The 20,802-nt window shown below is 40.1% G+C and overlaps 1 protein-coding gene across 3 annotated transcripts in view; it reads left to right on the top strand.

The window, feature by feature from the left end:
- Nucleotides 1-289: 289 nt before the first annotated feature.
- Nucleotides 290-20,802, top strand: part of RANBP17 (RAN binding protein 17) — a 432,717-nt gene continuing 412,204 nt past the window's right edge. For all 3 annotated transcript variants that reach the window (XM_017960123.2, XM_017960124.2, XM_009209561.3), the window contains exons 1-3: nt 290-481; nt 14,909-15,055; nt 18,667-18,757. In XM_017960123.2, the coding sequence (XP_017815612.1) occupies nt 464-481; nt 14,909-15,055; nt 18,667-18,757 (256 nt within the window). In that variant the 5' untranslated portion in view covers nt 290-463. The remainder of the gene's footprint in view (nt 482-14,908; nt 15,056-18,666; nt 18,758-20,802) is intronic.

Below are 20,802 nucleotides of genomic sequence, written 5' to 3' on the forward strand. Positions count from 1 at the left end.
TGCAGGGGTCGGGAGCCATGGGCAGTAGTTATATTTTGAGGGTCGGGGTAAAGAGAGCCTTTGGAAGACTTATGAATCAGGGTCCACGGCTGACAGGTGGGTCGTGGTAGTTGTGTCAAAGGGCAGAGGTTGGAGGTCATGACCCACCAACACGCGCCGGTTGAAACCTGAGCGCAAAGGGCGGTTGAGATTCCCGGAGGACACGCCCCTATCGGCCCCGCCTCGCGCCCCGCCTCCGTCGCCCCGCCCCATCCCTCCCAGCCCCGCCCCATCCCTCTCAGCCCCGCCCCTCCAGCGCTTCGAATACGAACGCCGAGCGCGGCTGAGACTGTGAGGGGCGAGCGAGCGCTAGCGAGCGGCGCAGGGACCCCGCGGGCGGCTGGGGCTTCCGCGGCGCCCGCCCCCGCTCCCTCCCCTCGGGCGCTGGGTGCAGACCGGCTGGCCGGCGCCGCCTCCTGGGAAGATGGCGCTGCACTTCCAGGTCAGTGCGCTCTGCGCCGCGGGCCCGCGCTCCGCCGCCCTGGGAACCCGGCGGGACGCGGGGGTCTGGAGACCGAGGGCCGAGGACAGCGGCGGAGGCCGCAGGGCCGTGGGTCGGTGTCCCCGGAGTCCCAGCCCCTGCCTCTGCCCCTAGCCGGGGACCGGGACACTGGTCTGGGCTGCATACCCCAGGCCCTGGCCGGAGCCCGAGAAAGGGGCGGCCGAGCCTGGGTTGGAGGCGGCGGGTGGAGGGAGCGGGGGCAGGCCCAGGGCTCGCCCCGGGGAAGGTGCGGACGCCGGCGGCACGCGCGCTGACCGCGGCTTCAGTGGCGCCGGGGCAGGTGGGAGTCCCAGCTGGGCCGGCTTTGGCGCGCCTCGCGCGGCTGCCGAGCGGAGGAGCAGCCGAGCAGCCTTCCCGCCTTCCCGCCGCGTCGCCGGCGCGGCTCTGTCGTCAGCCTCCCTCCACACAGTTGAACCCGAGCCCGAGTGGGGGCTTCGGATCCACCGAAGGAGCGGCGGCAGCAGTTGGACTTTAATTGGCTAGAGGAGACGGGGGCTGCGTCTGGGGGAAGTTGCGAGGGAGGGCTCCGCGGCCGCCTCTTTGGAGGAGGAAACCCGAGCCGGGCGCGGGCGCAAGGATCGCAGAGGGTACGAAGATGGGACGCGTGCTTGTATATCCTGGGGCTGCTCTGAAATCCCCTTTCAGTTATTCAGCAAACATTTATTATCTCCCCGCCGTGCCTCAAGCACTGTGGAAAGTTCTGGGCTTGAAGGATGACATCTTACTATCCTCGCCCTCATACAGTTCACAGAGAATTACAGTACAAGTGAAAAATGTATGGTAGAAACAGTCACAGTATCATGGGAGCACAGAAAAGGGGGCAGCCAGCCAAACGTGTATGTTGAGAAAGAGTGAAGCAGAGCTGCTATGCTCTCAGCTAAGAGATGCTTTAAGTTTCTTTGAGCCTCCATTCTTCCATTTATTAATTATTGAGTGCCTACTATGTTAGGCGCTGAAGATACAACAGCTCTGAACAAAACTCTATGGTTTATACTCAGGGAACTTGCAGTCTACTGGTCCTTGAAAGAATCGTAGGTGTTTGCTAGGTGAAGAGGAAGGGAAGGGTATGGAGGTAGAAGGACAGTGTGAGCCAAGGCAAAGAATTGTGGAAGAACATGGTGTACTGCAGAAAGTTAAGTTTGGTTGGGACAAAGGGATGGGACCGGGGAGGCAGTCGGTGACAGGAGATGACCCCGGAGAGTGAAGGGAATTTCATAATATGGTGACAGTGTATCTAAGAATCTCATTCCCCTTGTAGACTTCTTCGAACCCCTTGTGATCACGCAGACTTATAATTTGGCTGATTTATTGATTCTTTTAAAGGGTCTTTTTTTTAAAACCAGTTACTGTCTGGTAATCGACAGTTCTAGAACGTTATGTAGTAAGCCCCACACATTACCTTTTGACTTCGTGCCATTTCTAAGGGTCCTCAGGTCAAAATAATGTATTACCACTTTAGTAAATGTGCCCTCTGGGAAATTTTCACAGGAAGAATCTTACAAGGAGGATTTATGGATTGTAAATAGGTAATCAGATGTTCACAGAGCCCGTGTAAATCTTGAGAGTAAATTAAAAGGTATGGTGGAACTTTGGAATTTTTTCATACATGGAAAGATGATGTATAGTAAATCATCAAGTCCTGAAAGACTACTTCTTATCTAGGCATAGTGTTGGAAAAATTAGCTGCTGATGTCGAAACTACCCATATTGGTTTTGCAGGAATGTACTTCACAGTACATTCCTGTAGACAGCTTAGAAGTGGAGTTGGACAAATATAAGATCAGACAGTTTTGTTGACTAGAAAAAAACTGAAATTTCTCCGTTTGAATTATTTTTAGCATATTAGATCATATTGTTAATCAGTTAACTCAAGGAACATTTGTTACTAGTGATAACCGATACCTAGCATTTTGAGTTTTCGTATCCTCACTATAGAGTTGAGCCCTGCCACTAACTTAAAAAGTGTGCATATATACATTTTATTCTGAAGACACTGAGTCTTAAAACAGTTGTGACTTCCCCAACATTACAGAGTTAGTAGGCCTAATAACTCACAAGTTCCGTGTTCCCCATTACCTCTGTCTTACTGTCACCTACCCAAAGGGACAGCTAGGCAAAAATTATGCCATCAAGATGATGAGTAAAGAAGCAGATTTGTGTAGGGTGAGGTTAGGGTACTGGTCAACATCTTTTTCACATCATGACATACATAAAAATTGTTAATTATGTGTCTCATTAACATAAACCGCTCATTGCCAAAGGCCATCAGTGTGCACTTTCCCCAGTGTCTCAAGCCCTACCCCTGCTGTCTGGAGAGCAGAGGGATCAATATCTCAGGCATACCTGTGAATCATTCAAAGAAGTTGCACTCTGGTTAGGAAGCTGTGAATTAGGATACCCTGTCCCAAAAGAATTAATGGGTGTGGATTCCCTGACAGGAGGCAATCCAGATAAGGGGGCAGAGTGAGGAAAGAGAGAGAATTGAGAACAAGTAAGAGGTAGGCACTTTAGATAGAACAGAGGTACCTTGATGAGAATCGAGAGAATGTTAGGAAAAATTTAAGGGACTCAGTTGATCCAACCTTTTTGCTCAGGCCAGGCGCGGTGGCTCACGCTTGTAATCCCAGCACTTTGGGAGGCCGAGGCTGGTGGATCACGAGGTCAGGAGATCGAGACCATCCTGGCTAACACAGTGAAACCTCGTCTCTACTAAAAATACAAAAAATTAGCCAGGCGGGTGGCAGGTGCCTGTAGTCCCAGGTGCTCTGGAGGCTAAGGCAGGAGAATGGCGTGAACCTGGGAGGTGGAGCTTGCAGTGAGCAGAGATTGCGCCACTGCACTCCAGCCTGGGCGACAGAGCAAGACTCTGTCTCAAAAAAAAAAAAAAAAAAAAAGATGGGGCACTTAAAGTGGAAAGCTTGTTCAATTCTGTTTGTGACATTTTTGGCTGATTACATCTTTCTAGATTTCCAAGAGAAAGAAATTTGTACACAAATACAAAGAGGGTGAACAGACAGGGCTAAAAATATGGACTGCCAGGCATGGTGGTGTGTGCCTATAGTTCCAGCTACTTGGGAGGCTGAGGTGGGGGGATCACTTGAGCTTAGGGGTTCTGGGCTGTATTGTAGTGTGCTCCACCGATCAAGTGTCTCCACTAAGTTCAACATCAATAATACTGACCTCCCATCAGTATGGGAATGGGAGACCACCAGGTTGCCTAAGGAATGATGAACTGGCCCAGGTCAGAGACAGAGCTGGGCAAAACTCTAGTGCTGATCTGTAGTGGGACCGTGCCTGTGCATAGCTACTGCACACCACCCTGGGCAACATAGCAAGACCCTGTCTCTTGAAGTATGGACTAGGACATCATCTCCAGGTGGATGATGATGGAAATAAAGAGTGGCAATTTGGGCAGGTTGGGGGGAAACAACATGCATTTGGGGTCTGTAGACTTGTATTTGACTCAGAATTTGATTATCTCTAAACTTGAGGAATTTATATATATTTGATCTCAGCTTCAGTTTTTTAAACTGCAGAGTAAATATACTGAAAATACATACTTCACAAGAGCCTATTTTTCAGGGTTGGTTTGAAAAAAGGGTGGAAATACTTTTGTAAACTATAAAGCACTAAAACAAATATTATCTATTTCATTGTAAGAAGGAAGAATTCCAAGAGATCCAGATAAAAGCCTTCAGGGATACTCAGGAAAAGGTAGTAAGAGGAAGAAAAAAGAGTTTGTGGGAAATGAGTAACTTCAAAATGAAGGCAGTTTCTGTTTATTGTAATCAAGAAGCTTAATTCCAGAAGGTAGGAAAGATACAGGAAAGTAATTGACAAGATCTTTAAATTCAGTTGAAGTGGATTTTTGTGGCTTATTTATGTTTTACTATTAGGGAACATTTATTTCGTGAAACAAAAGCGTTTATTCTCTTTTTTCAGCTTTACTGAAGTACAACTGATAATAAAATGTGTATATTTAAACTGGGCAATTGGATGGGTTTTGACATATGTATACATCTGTGAAATTGTCACCAAAATCAAAAAAATGAACATATGCATCCCCCCAAAAGTTTCCTTGTGGTCTTGTGCCCCTTTATAATCTCTCTTTGCTGTGCCCTTTTTCCCCCACTCCTCTGCTGTCTTCCCTCCCAGCCAGGAAATCACTGATCTGCTTTCTGTTTATTAAGAACCATACAATATATACTTTCCACCATTCACCTGTTGATAGTCACATGTGTGGCTGCTTTTACTCAGCATTCACCTGTTGATAGTTACCTGTGTGACTTTTTACTTGCTATATAAAAAGAACTCCTCATTTAGGGGCCAATTCTGTGTCAGGCACAAAGGCCAGAAATAAGTCCAGAATGATTTGGAAGACCCTTATTTAGACTATGGTCAGGATTACATCATTGTCTCCTAGGGTGTGAAAGTTGGATGCTGTCTGTTTTTTGTGTGTGTGGTTTTTTAAGACAGGGTCTTGCTTTGTCACCCAGGCTGGAGTGTAGTGGTGGGATCTTGGCTCGCTGCAACCTCTGCCTTCCATGCTCAAGAGAGCCTCCCACCTCAGCCTCCCAAGTAGCTGGGACTACAGGCATGTGCTGCCACACCTGGCTGATTGTTTTTTTTATTTTTTTATTTTTTGAAGAGATGGGGTTTCGCCACGTTGGCCAGGCTGGTCTCGAACTCCTGAGCTCAAACAGTTCACCCACCTTGGCCTTCCAAAGTGCTGGGATTACAGATGTAAGCTACCATGCCTGGCCTGTTTATATGTGACAGTTACTCTGTGGGAGGTAAATGATGTCCAGTTCTCTTTGTTTTACCTCTTAGTTATTTATATGGGCTTCTAATGTTATCATTAAGACTTGTAGAAGCTTTAAAAACTCAAACCTGATTTGTCAACAAATTGAGAAGGGATCCATTTTTCTGAGACCATTCTCATATTAATCATATTCTCAGATATCAATGTATAAAACTAAAATGAAAATTTATCAGTTTACTATAAAAAATAAAGGTTCCTTAGCAAATCAAGTGCTAAACAGAAGATTGCTTGATTGGTTAGTAACCACAATATTGTCGGTTTAATTGCTTTATATGTCTAGATAATGCCTTTCTACCAGGGTAAGGGCCTTTGTGTGTGTATCACTTTTTCTAAAAAGGTTTTTTGTATACCAGGTATATGTTTGTTACCATTACAGTGAAAGAATAACTTGATTTTCCCTTTCAGTCTTTTGTAAAAGAAAATTCAGACCTCTTTTTTTTTTTTTTTTTTTTATCTTGGATGGACTTTCATTTGTTAATAATCTGAAATATCTTTGGAAAAAAAGAGTGATTGGTAACATTGTTGATTTAAATACTATGTAAATACACCCCAGGTCTGTTCTGTCTTGAGGTTTTTTATATCAGTAAAGCAAAACAGACAAATAATTTCCAGACTTCTCCATAATCTTTCCAAATAGGTTTATTTAGGTGCTATTGAATTGATTACTATTAATATTACTTTTCAAGCGCTCACAACACTTTTTTTTTTTTTTTTTTTTGAGTTGGGAGTCTCGCTATGTTTCCCAGGCTGACCTTGAACTCCTGGGCTCAAACGATCCTCCTGCCTCAGCCTACTGAGTAGCTGGGATTACAGGCATGTGCCACTGTGCCTTAATACAAATTTATTTTCATAGATTTGGAGGCCAGAAATCTGAAACATACACAGGTTTGGTCCCTTCTGAAATGGCCCTGAAGGAGAAACCATTTCAAATGCCTTTTGCCGAGCTGCTTCTGATGGCTGCTGGCAATCTTCAGTGTTCCTTGGCTTGCAGAAACATCAGTCTAGTCTCTGCCTACATCTTCATATGGTTTTCCCTGCTATATCTCTGCGTCTCAGATCTATCTCCTTTCTCTTATAAGAATACCAGTCAGTGGATTTAGGGCCCACTCTCAATCCAACATGATCTCATACCAAGATTCTTAATTAAGGATTTGTGAAGACCCTATTTCCAAATAAGTTCCCATTTATAGGTACTGGAGTTGGGACATGGACATATATTTTAAGGGGATATAATTAAAATCATTACAATATTATTAGGTAATGTTAAAAACAACTGTGTACCAGAAGTTACATGACACTAACTCTTAATCCTCCAAACCTATGAGGCACTGTTACTAGTCTCATTTTTGCTGCCTTTTGTTAAGCAAGTCTGTTACTATTTCTTGGCCTAATTCTTTTTGCAGTCAAAGTCTACTTCAAAGAATCTTAGGCCTAGATGAATGCATGCCAGCAGGATCAGTTTATTAATTATATTGAGTATTACCAGTTCTAAAATTCAGTCCTCCAAATTTATTAGATGAAGGAAAAGGCTTCTTAGGTTGATCATGAGAGGGAAAAAGGGGCTCCTTTTTATTTTCGTATATAAATACATATTTAGTTTTATTTTACTTTAAGTTCTGAGATACATGTGCAGAATGTGCAGGTTTGTTACATAGGTGTACATGTGCCGGGTGGTTTGCTGCACTTGTCAACCTGTCACCTAGGTATTAAGCTCCGCATGCATTCGCTATTTGTCCTGATGCTCTCTCTCCCTCTCCTCACCCCCACAATAGGCCCCCTGTATGTGTTGTTCCCCTCCCTGTGTCCATGTGTCTTCATTGTTCAGCTTCCACTTATGGGTGAGAACATTTGGTGTTTGGTTTTCTGTTCCTGTATTAGCTTGCTGAGGATAATGGCTTCCAGCTTCATCCATGTCCCAGCAAAGGACATGATCTCATTCCTTTTCATGGCAGCATAGTATTCCATGGTGTATATATACCACATTTTCTTTATCCAGTCTATCATCAGTGGGCATTTGGGTTATTTTCATGTCTTTGCTATTGTGAATAGTGCTGCAGTAAACATATATGTGCATGTATCTTTACAACAGAATGATTTATATTCCTTTGAGTATATACCCAGTAATGGGATTGCTGGGTCAAATGATATTTCTGGTTCTAGGTCCTTGAGGAATTGCCACACTGTCTTCTACAGTGGTTGAACTAATTTACATTCCTACCAACAGTACAAAAGCATTTCTGTTTCTCCACAGCTTGGCCAGCATCTGTTGTTTCTTAACTGTTTAATAATCACCATTCTGACTGGTGGGAGATGGTATCTCGCTGTGGTTTTGATTTGCATTTCTCTTATGATAGTGATGCTGAACTTTTTTTCATATGTTTGTTGGCCACATAAATGTCTTCTTTCGAGAAGTGTCTGTTCATGTCCTTTGCCCACTTTTTTTTTTTTTTTTTAATGAGATGAAGTCTCGCACTGTCGGCTGGGCTGGAGTGCAATGGCACAATCTTGGTTCATTGCAACTGCTGCCTCCCAGGTTCAAGCGATTCTCCTGCCTCAGCCTCCTGAGTAGCTAGGATTACAGGCGCCTGCCACCACGCCCGGCTAATTTTTGTATTTTTAGTAGAGACAGGGTTTCACTATGTTGACCAGGCTGGTCTCCAACTCCTGACCTCGTGATCCTCCTGCCTCCGCCTCCCAAAAGTGCTGGGATTACAGGCATGAGCCACCACATCTGGCCACTACCTTTGCCTACTTTTTGATGGGGTTTTTTCTTGTAAATTTGTTTAAGGTTCCATGTAAATTCTGGATATTAGACCTTTGTCACTTGGGTTAATTGCAAAAATTTTCTTCCATTCTGTAGATTGCCTGTTCACTCTGATGATAGTTTCTTTTGCTGTGTAGAAGCTCTTTAATTAGATCCCATTTGTCAGTTTTGGCTTTTGTTGCAATTGCTTTTGGCAATTTAGTCATAAAATCTTTGCCCATGCCTATATCCTGAATGGTATTGTCTAGATTTTCTTCTAGAGCTTTTATGGCTTTGGGATTAAATACTTTGGGATAAGTCTGTAATCCAGCTTCAGTTAATTTTTGTATAAAATGGAAGAAAGGGGCCCAGTTTCAGTTTTCTGCATATGGCTAACCAGTTTTCCCAGCACCATTTATTAAATAGGGAATTCTCTCTCCATTGCTTATTTTTGTCAGGTTTGTCAAAGATCAGATGGTTGTAGATGTGTGTTCTTATTTCTGATGTCTCTATTCTGTTCTATCGGTCTGTGTGTCTGTTTTGGTACCAGTACCATGCTGTTTTAGTTACTGTAGCCTTGCAGTATAGTTCGAAGTCAGATAGTGTGGTGCCTCCAGCTTTGTTCTTTTTGCTTAGGACTGTCGTGGCTCTACGACCTCTTTTTTGGTTCTATATGAATTTTAAGGTAGTTTTTTTCTAATTCTGTGAAGAACGTCAATGGTAGTTTGATGGGAATAGCATTGAATCTGTAAATTACTTTGGGCAGTATGTCCATTTTCACAATATTGATTCTCCTTATCCATGAGGATGGAACGTTTTTCCATTTGTTTGTGTTCTGTCATTTCCTCGAGCAGTGGTTTATACTTCTTCTTGAAGAAGTCCTTCACATCCCTTGCTGTATTCCTCAGTATTTTATTTTCTTTGTAGCAGTTGTGAATGGGAGTTCATTCATGATTTGGCTCTCTGTCTATTGTTGGTGTCTAGGAATGCTTGTGATTTTTGCACATTGATTTTGTATTGTGAGACTTTGCTGAAATTGCTTATCAGCTTAAGGAGTTTTTGGGCTGAGATGATGGAGTTTTTAGATTGTAGGATCATGTTGTCTGCAGAGACAATTTGATTTTGTCTCTTCCTATTTGAATACCCTTTATTTCTTTCTTTTGCCTGATTGCCCTGGACAGAACTTCCAATACTGTGTTTAATAGGAGTGGTTAGAGAGGGTATCCTTGTCTTATGCCAATTTTCAAAGGGAATGCTTCCAGCTTTTGCCCATTCAGTATGACATTGGCTGTGGGTTTGTCATAAATAGCTCTTATTATTTTGAGATATGTTCCATCAATACCTAATTTATTGAGAATTTTTAACATGCAGGGTTGTTGAATTTTATTGAAGGCATTTTCTGAATCATTCTATTGAGATCATCATGTGGTTTTTGTCATTGGCTCTGTGATGGATTATGTTTACTGATTTGCATATGTTGAACCAGCTTTGCATCCCAGGGATGAAGCTGACTTGATTGTAATGGATAAACTTTTTTTTTTTTTTCCTTTCTTTTTTTGAGATAGAGTCTTAACTCTGTCACCCAGGCTGGAGTGCAGTGGCGCAATCTTGGCTTACTGCAACCTCCACCTCCCGGCTTCATGGGATTCTCCTGCCTTAGCCTCCCGAGTAGCTGGGACTACGGGCACGTGAAACCATGCCTGGCTGATTTTTGTGTTTTAGTACAGATGGGGTTTTGCTGCGTTGGCTAGACTGGTCTTGAACTACTGACGTCAGGTGATCCACCCACCTTGGCCTCCCAAAGGGCTGGGATTACAGGCGTGAGCCATGGCACTAGGCTTGGATAAGCTTTTTGATGTGCTGCCGGATTTGGTTTGCCAGTATTTTATTGAGGATTTTCACATCGATGTTATTCAGGGATACTGGCCTGCAGTTTTCTTTTCTTGTTGTGTCTCTGCCAGGTTTTGGTATCAGTTTGATGCTGGCCTCATAAAATGAATTAGGGAGGAGTCCCTGCTTTTCAGTTGTTTAGAATAGTTTCAGAAAGAATGGTACCAGCTCCTCTTTGTACCTCTGGTAGAATTTGGCTGTGTCTGATCTTGGGCTTTTTTGTTTGGTAGGCTATTTTTTTACTGCTTCAATTTTAGAACTTATTGGTCTAATCAAGGATTCTACTTCTTCCTGGTTTAGTGTTGTGAGGGTATATATGTCCAGGAATTTTTCCATTTCTTCTAGATTTTCTAGTTTATTTGTGTAAAAGTGTTTATAGTATTCTCTGATGGTAGTTTGTATTTCTGTGGGGTCAGTGGTGATATCCCTTTATCATTTTTATGGTGTCTATTTGATTCTTCTCTCTTTTCTCCTTTATTAGTCTAGCTAGCAGTCTGTTTTATTAAGTTTTTATAAAAACCAGCTTCTGGGTTCATTGATTTTTTTTTGAAAGGTTTTTCGTGTCTCTATCTCTTTCAGTTCTGCTCTGATCTTAGTTATTTCTTGTCTTATGCTAGCTTTTGGATTTCTTTGCTCTTGCTTCTCTAGTACATTTAGTTGTGATGTCAGGGTGTTGATTTGAGATCTTTCTAGCTTTCTGATGTGGGCATTTAGTGCTATACATTTCCCTCTTAATGCTGCTATAGCTGCAACCCAGAGATTCTGGTGTTGGCTCTTTGTTCTCATTGGTTTCGTAGAATTTCTTGATATCTGTGTTAATTTCATTATTTACCCAGGAGTCATTCAGGAGCAAGGTTGTTTAATTTCTGTGTAGTTGTGTGGTTTTGAGTGAGTTTCTTAATCTTGAGTTCTAATTTGATTGGCTTGTGGTCTGTGAGACTGTTATGATTTCAGTTCTTTTGTATTTGCTGAGGAGTGCTTTACTTCCAATTATGTATTTGATTTTAGAGTAAGTGCCATGTGGCATTAGAAGAATGTATATTCTGTTGTTTTGGGGTGGAGAGTTCTGTAGATATCTATCAGGTCCCCTTGATCCAGAGCTGAGTTCAAGTCTGAATATCCTTGTTAATTTTCTGTCTTGTCGATCTACCTAATATTGGGAGTGGAGTGTTAAATTTTCCCACTATTATTGTGTGGGAGTCTAAGTCTCTTTGTAGGTCTCTAAGAACTCATTTTATGAATCTAGGTGCTCCTGCATTGGTTGCATATATATTTAGGATAGCTCATCATGTTGAATTGTTCCCTTTATCATTATGTAATGCCCTTCTTGGTCTTTTTTGATCTTTGTTGGTTTAAAAGTCTGTTTTGTCAGAAACTAGGATTGCAACCCTTGCTTTTTTTTTTTCTTTCCATTTGCTTGGTAAATTTTCCTCCATCCCTTTATTTTGAGCCTATCTGTGTTTTTGCATGTGAGATGGGTCTCTTGAATACAGTACACTGATGGAACTTGACACTCTGTCCAATTTGCCAGTCTGTGTTTTTTTATTGGGGCGTTTAGCCCATTTACATTAAAAGTTAATATCATTATGTGTGAATTTGATCTCATCATCATGATGCTAGGTTGGTTATTTTGCCCGTTAGTTAATGCAGTTTCTTCATAGTGTGCTTTGTCTTTCTTTGTATTTCAGGGTGTTTTTGCAGTGGCCAGTACCAGTTTTTCCTTTCCATATTTAGTGCTTCCTTCAGGAGCTCTTGGAAGGCAGGCCTGGTCGTGGCAAATTCCCTCAGCATTTGCTTGTCTGAAAAGGATTTTATTTGTCCTTCTCTTATGAAGCTTAGTTTGGCTGGATATGACATTCTGGTTTGAAAAATCTTGTCTTTAAGAATGTTGAATATTGGCCCCCACTGTCTTTTGGCTTGCAGGGTTTCTGCAGAGAGATTTACTATTAGTCTGATGGGCTTCCCTTTGTAGGTGACCTGGCCTTTCCCTCCTGCTGCTCTTTATATTTTTTCCTTCATTTTGACCTTGGAGGATCTCATGATTATGTGTCTTGGGGTTGATTGTCTTGTGGAGTATCTTACTGGAGTTCCCTGTATTTTCTGAATTTGAATGTTGGCCTCTCTTACTAGGTTGGGGAAGTTCTCCTGGATGATACCCTGAAGTGTGTTTTCCAACTTGGTTCCACTCTCTCTGTCTCTTTCAAGTACTTCAATCAGTCATAGGTTTGGTCTTTTTACGTAGTCCCATAGTCTCAGAGGTTTTGTTCATTTCTTTTCATTCTTTTTTCTCTGTCTGTCTTATTTCAGCAAGATAGTCTTCAAGCTCTGATATTCTTTCTTCTGCTGGATGGATTTGGTTATTGATACTTGTTTATGCTTCACGAAGTTCTCGTGCTGTGTTTTTCAGCTCCATCAGGTTAGTTATGTTCCTCTCTCAAATGGTTAGTTAGCAGCTCCTGTAACCTTTTATTTTGGTTCTTAGCGTCTTTTCATTGGGTTAGAACATGCTTCTTTACCTCAGTGAAGTTTGTTATTACCCGCCTTCTGAAGCCTACTTCTAAAAATTTGTCCATCTCATCCTCCATCCAATTCTGTGCCCTTCCTGGAGAGGTGTTGCGATCATTTGGAGAAGAGGCACTCTGGCCTTTTGGGTTTTCAGCATTCTTTCGTTGATTCTTTCTCATCTTCATGAGTTTGTCTAGTTTCGATCTTTGGGGCTGCTCACCCTTGGATGAAGTTTTTGTGGGGACTCTTCGTTGATGCTGTTGTTGTTGTTTCTGTTTTGTTTTTTTTTTCTATAGCCAGGTCCGTCTTCTGTGGGGCTGCTGCGGTTTGCTGGGAGTTCACTTCAGGCCCTGTTAATCTGGGTCGCTCCTATACCTGGAGATGTCACCTGAGGAGGCTGGAGAATGGCAGAGATGGGTACCTGTTCCTTTCTCTGGATCTCTGTCCTCGAGGGCCACCGACCACTTCCCTTGGCTGGGAGTAGGGGCTCCCCTGCCCTGTGTGGCTCTCAGGTGGGCCATTGCACCACCTTGCTCTTCCCTCCTCCCTGTGGGTTACCCCAACTGCCTAGTCAGTCCTGATGAGAGAACCTGGATACCTTGGTTATCAGTGCAGGATTCACATGCTGTTTTGGTTCGGAGCCTCTGATCGCCACTGCTTCTAGTTGGCCATCTTGGCCTCCTATTTTTGTATTTCTTACCCTGGAGAAAACAAGATAATTTTTATGTATTCATGAACCATAAATATTGTATGCATTTTACTGTTGTGAACAGTATGTAGTAGTAATCTGGTTTTTTTGGGCTAATCTAGGTGGGGGAAATGTTTAAAATGTGGTTCATTTGAGGTTCTTTATCTTAATCAGCCTATTTGAAATCTTACTTTTGGACTTCTGTGTTTACTCTAGCAGGAAATTTCCAAGTCTGGGATGCTGGGCTCTGATGTAGATAGGGAAATGGAAAATGCTATAAAAGAGCTGAGAAGGAGAGAGGAAGAGAGAAGTAAAAAGAATAATGGGAGCTGGAGTAGGTCTCATTTTGATGTTAATTGTGTATTCCTTTTTCTGAGACGGTATATGCACGTGCACGTGAGGGAATGTGTGGGCTAGTGTAGGTATAAGGTTGCCGCATAAAATTCAGGCTAGAAAGGACAAAAAAATGGCATTTTTAAAAATGAATATCCCATTATTTTCATATGCCTACCTGACTTTGAAATCTGTGCCAATATTTTTTCTTTCAGAGAATAATTCTCTAATTCAAGTTTAAAGTGAGGTAATTGGTTTTCAGAAGACCTCTTTAACAAAAAAATTTTTAAGCTGGAGAGGAGTGATGAACTCATTTTCTGATTCTTTTTTTAGATGGTTTCCATGTGTCGCATGCCGTCATATGAGATTAGATTTATATCATCGAGATAGGATTGTAAACATAACACTTTAGTCTTTATGCTTATAAAATAGGAGCCTTTAATATAACTGGTTATTACATTGCTAGAAATACCCTGGGATCAAGTCAAAGTTCCTGAAAATCATGCAGCACTTTAAGTTGTTGGTTCAGAAGCTCCAAATCAACGTATAACAAAAATAATATATATATATTTTTGAGACAGGGTCTTGCTCTGTCCCCAGGCTGAAGTACAGTGATGGTATCATGGCTCACTGCAGTCTCGACCTCCCAGGCTCAAGTAGTTCTCCCACTTCAGCCGTCTAGTAGCTGGGACTACAGGCGTACCCTACTATACCCGGCTACTTTTGTTGTGTTTGTAGAGGGGATTTTGCCATGTTGCCTGCAGTGGTCTTGAACTCCTGGGCTCAAGCAATCCTTCCGCCTTGGCCTCTCACAATGCTGGGATTATAGGCATGAGTCACCATGCCCAGCCTTAAATTCTTAAAATTTGAGAAAGAATATAAATTTGGTTATCTGCAACTTGTGCGTGATCATTTCCCCCCATCCATCTCCCTAGCCTCATCTGGTATCTCCGTGCTGTGTTTATCAGCCTCACTAACCTTTAATGCTTTGAAATTACTGAACTCCATTCTACTGAAGGTCCCTGGTAAATGTTCTTTCTTTGCCTGGACTGCCTTCTAGTCTTTTTAAAATCTGATTCAACGTTGTAGGTCTCAGCATAAATATTATTTCTTCAGGCATACCTTTCCAAATCCTTGTTGTAGACAAGTTCTCCCTTTCTTGTACTTTTCCATTGCAGAACTATCAATTTGTAAGTAAATAATTTGGGGAGTAAGAGATGGGCCTGTTTTGTTTGCATCTGTATCCCCTAGTAAGTAGCTGTGTTTCAATAAACATGTATTGAATTAATGAATACACATGTGATATTTGTATCCCTTTTTTTTGTGATTAAATATTTACCTTATTTTTTTTCATGGAAGTAAAATATTAATTTTTTTTCTTTGAAGAGTTTGGCTGAATTGGAAGTGTTATGTACTCATCTCTACGTAGGGACTGATCTTACACAAAGAATAGAGGCTGAGAAAGCACTCTTGGAACTTATTGACAGCCCAGAATGTCTCAGCAAGTGTCAACTTTTATTAGAACGAGGAACAGTAAGTATTTGGTAACAATGATTAACCATGAAAGATCAGTAGATGTATGTCATTGTTAATGAACGCCTGTGTTAGCAGTGGTGATAGATACTGCCACATGGTTTTTTTGTTTTTGTGAAACGGTAGTTTCACTGTTAAAGGGATTAATCAGGAAAAGAATTGGAAAACCTGGAAAGCAAACTTAGGGAGGAGCCAGGAAATGAAGTAGGAATGAATTGAGATAGTTTCTTGATTACTATTGGTCTCTTTTTATGTCTCATATTAGTGGGCAAAAATTACATTTTTAGAAAGTTGACTAACAACTTTAAAAAACCTAGATAGGGGAGGCAGATTGTAATTACCTCAGAAACATGAAAGGATGATTCGAAAGCATGCTGATTACCTCTTGCCTGCCTCCCATCTAGATATTCGTAGTCTAGACATTCATATTCATTTAGTAAAATATTTAAATGTCAAACCAGGCGCTGTACTGCGTACTTGATTTATGTACATGAATTAAAGTAGCTCTTTGTTTAGTTGGAGAGGCAGATATATAAATAGCTATGAAATGATTGCAGTAAGAGACTGTGTGTTCTAGAGCAGAGTTAGCAAACTTTTTCTGGAAGGGTCAGATAGCAAATATTGTAGACTTTGTGGGCCAGGAGACAAAATGGAAGATATTTAGTAAGAACATCTATAGAAAGGGAAAAAACAAATTTCTACAAAGTTTTATTGATGAGATTCAAAATATAATAATCTGATACAGATTTTTAAATAATACAGGTCTGTTACTGAAGAGAATAGAACTGTTTTTTTGGGGGATAACATTTTGCTATTATTAATTGGAGTTTAGAGTTGTTTTCTATCATCAACATTGATTGCAAATGTTCGTATGTTAATGCTGATCTATAATGAGATTTTACATATCTTATATTTGAAAATATCTTTTCACATAGATAGGCACTGCCAAATACTAATAATCAGTCTATGAGCATATGATTATAATTAAGCACATTCATCATTTAGAAGGCATTTAAAAAATTCTGTTAAATCATGATATTTGCCCTTTAGCATGTCATTATACTGCAGATTGACCACTTCCAATTGAAGATTAGGTGGGAGCTCTTAATTGCACAGTTAAATGGATTTTATAATATGGAAATTGCCTTTACACTTGCATCAAGATCTGAAGCTGGAGCTGTAGTTGAAGCTCAGAAAATATACCTCTGAATAGAGATCTCACTACTTGTTTTAACTTTTGACAATGTGGGAAGTATATAAAGCTGCCTGACATTACTTGCAATTCAAATGACGTTATCAAAATGGCTTTACTGCAGTATAAGTTCTGCATATAGGTTCTAAGCACTTTTTAGGCAATTTTGTAATTTTAAGTTGAATTTATTAAGGAACGTTATCAATTTTGCAGCAAAAAGTAAGTTCCAAAGCCATTTAGTGTTGAACAATGGTGACTTCGTTGTCTCATTCAGAAAACTTAGCTTTATTCCTGAGCTAAAAAAATAGCAGTGAAACTTTATCACTGATAAGCTATTAAACTATTGTGTGATGAGACAAGTGAGAATATTATTTCCAATACAGAATATTCAGATACTGTTTCTTTATCTTATAGAAATGAACAGAACTAAAGTTCACAAAAGTGAATGAAGTCCACTGTTAGCACTACTGATTCATTAACTTAAAATAGATTCATATATTTACCACACAGTATCTGCCGGTGAACAATATGGTGAATAACCATAGGCTTTAAACGTGTTACATTTTTCACAAGATTTGTAAATTTGTTCAGCTAAGCCCTTTTCTGCTCCATATGTTTTTACCACTAGTGTGACATATCGTAGCAGATTCTACTTCAGTTTATATTGAATTAATGTGTCCTCAACTTCTTTGAAAATATTCTGGCCTGTAGTTCTCCCACAGTCTTCATAGAGGCCAATTCTTTAGTTGCGTCACAGCATTGACTTCTAGAATAAACAGATAGTAAGTATTGGTAGCATTAAGAGTATGAGCATTATGAGAAACATCTGTCCACTCATCAAGACTTAAGGAGAACCTTTCCAAATCATTTGTCTTGTTTTCAAATTGACTTTTGATGTTGTTCCAGTGTCTTCAACTCTTTGAGAATTTGTTCCCACCAGAAACTAATAATCTTATTTTCTCTGCACACATAACTTTGGCCACTATAATAAAACAATGATGATTTAATTAACTCATCATTGGTAAATGGCTATGTGATTGACTAACAAATGAGCCACTTGGAAACTTTGGTTGCAGTCTCATTTTTTATATTTGTAAAGACAGTCTACTATGATGAGATAATCAAATTTCCTATTTTTTCTGACTTTTGATTTCCTGAGTTGGGAATATTTTGATGGGAATATTGGGGATATTACTTGGTCTGATATTATCAGTGTGTATTATATTCTTTTAGGACAACCATAGTACCATTGCATAAAAAGCACATTGTTTTGCCATGTAATCAATAAAAGAATAGTCCACACTCCTTTGTGCCTTAAAAATTAGATATTTGAAGTCCACTTTTATTTTTTCTTATTTTGATATGATAGACATACGCTGGTAATAATAAAAGGTATGTGTCATGTCATGAAAACACCCATGGCTCTCTAGGCACTGTAGAGTTGTGTCTACCTCACTGCGGTTTATGATACTCTGAGCAGCAGTAGGAAGCACTGAGCGCCACGTGTGGTCTCTGTCTTAACTCTTCAATTCTGCCATCGTGGCATGAAAGCCGCCATAGGCAGTGTGTAAATGAATGAGCGTGGCTGTGTTTTAATAAACTTTATGGACACCAAAATATGGATTTCACATATTTTTCTGTCACAAAATATTGTTATTGTTTGATTTTTTTGAACAGTTGAAAAGCTGTTTAAAATTGTAAAACAATTTTAAACAGCTTGGATCACAACCTATGTAATCCAGTTGGATCACAACCTATGTAAAAACAGGCAGGATTTGGTCAAGGGCCATAGTTTGCCAGCCTCTGGTCTAGAGAAAAAAAGAGGGAGTATTTTTCTCTAAGTAGAAAAAGTAGAATTCTTTGCAAGAATTTCTAGGAGGTGGAGTGAATACGTGAACCAAATTTTAAAGAGTGAGCATGCATTTAGAGAGTTTGAGTACAGTATTAAGATAATTGGGGGCCAGAGAGAATATAGTCAGACATGGGTTTCAAGGAACATGGAGGTCAGGGTGGGGAAGATATGGAAAGGAACCTGAAGGCTATCATGGTCAGAGCAAAGTCAAGAATGGAATCAGATGAATTTGAAGAGATAATCAGAGGCCAGGTGGTGTAGGGCTGTAGACCATGGTAAGAGTACTGTATTTTATTTGAACTTACTAAGTAATTTATTTCTCCTGTTTGCTTATTGTTATTTGAGATGACTGTCTATACCTCCCTCAACTAATGATTTCTTATGAGAGATTATATGCCTGTGTATGTGTATCCTTTTCTGTATATATGTATCTCAAATTGACGTATTTTATCTGTTGTAAATTTGCCTTTTTGGAAAACCAGAAGAATTTCTGTTATTGCTCAGAAGAACATTTCTATCACAATGCTTTATTTTAATTTCATTTATGATAATAATTATTCTTTACAGACATCCTATGCTCAGCTCCTTGCAGCAACATGTCTTTCAAAACTTGTCAGCCGTGTCAGTCCTTTACCTGTTGAGCAGAGGATGGACATCAGTAAGTGGCTTATTATGCTTTTTCACTAACTGTGCTTTAAAAAAACTTCTTCTTTTAAATATACTAAAGTGTTACTAGGATTGCAAATTTTTTGAGTCTGTCATTTTTTAAAACATGAGAATCAAGTCTCATTTACTCATCTATTGATGAACAATGTTGTGTTACATAAAGCAATCTCTAATCAAAAAAGGTTTTTTTTTTTTGAGACAGAGTCTCGCTCTGTCGCCAGGCTGGAGTGCAATGGCGCGATCTCAGCTCACTGCAAGCTCTGCCTCCTGGGTTCAAGCAATTCTCCTGCCTCAGCCTCCCAAGTAGCTGGGACTACAGGTGTGCGATACCATGCCCAGCTAATTTTTGTATTTTTAGTAGAGACAGGGTTTCACCATGTTGACCAGGATGGTCTTGATCTCTTGACCTCGTGATCCACCCGCCTTGGCCTCCCAAAGTGCTAGGATTATAGGCGTGAGCCACCGTGCCCGGCCAAAAAAGCATTTATTTAATAGTAAACAATAACTAGCATTTTGTGTACTATTTGTTAAGATTTGTGCTATCTCATTTTATCCACCAAATAAGATTTTTGAGTTATCCTCATTTCACAAATGAGGAAATTAGATTTGCAGACAGGCTCTGTCATGTGCCCAAGATCACACAACTAGAAAGTAGTAGAGTTATGATTCAAAACTCCTCTACCTGTTTAGAGTCCAGGCTCTTAGCCATTATCTTAACTTGATATGCAACTGAATGACAGGACAGAATTCAGCTCTCTAGTGTTTTTCAGGATGCTGTATCAAAATCATTTGGCGTATATGTAAAATAAAAGCAGGTTCTTATTAGGAAGATAATTTATGTATGGATAAACAGCGCTTGGAACTTTACTTGAAAAAATGATTCTATAAAGTAGCAGTATGTTTTTCAGAGTTAATGTATTTTAAGTTTTTGTGTGTATGTAAGTAGTTTGCATTTCATATGGACAAAATTGTAATAATTGAGGTATGGGGTGTTTTTGGTCATCTTTGTTCATATTAGAAATAGATTGTTGACTCATTTCTGTTGTTCAGCCTCAAGGTTAACATAATTTATATTTATCAGAAAAGTTAAAATGTATGTGATGGATCTTTAGGTTTAAATTTGAATGATCGAAGTCTCCGAATGATACATTGTTTTCCTCTATATTGACTGTTATTTCTGTAAGCACTCTGAGTCTTAGGTACTGCAGAAAGCCTTGAGAAGGATTTATCTACTGTTGAACTTTACTTAAGAAAGCAAAGGAAAGGAGTTTACAGTTTTACAGTTTTAAAAATAAGGGTTCAAATAATATAAAGCTAAGTCATAAAACTTGTGATTTTGTTTATTATACTTTTCCACACACACCTTTTAAATATATTTAATTTTTTTAGAGCAGTTTTGGGTTCACAGCAAAATTGAGCACAAAGTACAGATAATTTCCATATACCCTCTGCTGCCACACATGCACAGCTTCCCAACTATTAACATCCTGCACCAGAGTAGTACATTTGTTACAATTGATGAACCTACATCCACACATCCTCATTAACCAAAGTCTGTAATTTACATTAGGGTTCACTCTTGGTGTTGTATTTCTATGGATTTTGACAAATGTGTTAATACAATGACATGTATCCACCAATATAGTATTATACAGAATAGTTTTACTGCACTAAAAATTTGCTGTGTTCTCTGCCTATTCATCCCATCCTCCCCCAACCCTGATCTTTTTACTGTCTCCATAGCTTTGCCTTTTCCAGAATATGATATAGCTGGAATCATACAGCCTGAGGTATCAGTCATACATGTAGGCTTTTCAGATTGGCTGCTTTCACTTAGTAATATGCATTTAAGGTTCCTCCATGTTTTTTTCATGGCTTAATACCTCATTTCTTTTTAGCACTGAATAATTCTTCGTTGTCTGAGTGTACCGCAGTTTACCCATTCACTTACTGAAGAGCATCTTGGCTGCTTCCAAGTTTTGATAATTATGAATAAAGCTGCTATAAACATACATATGTGGGTTTTTATGTGCCCAT

The sequence above is a fragment of the Papio anubis genome, chromosome 5 (assembly GCF_008728515.1).
Source record: "Papio anubis isolate 15944 chromosome 5, Panubis1.0, whole genome shotgun sequence".
Classification (NCBI taxonomy): domain Eukaryota; kingdom Metazoa; phylum Chordata; class Mammalia; order Primates; family Cercopithecidae; genus Papio; species Papio anubis.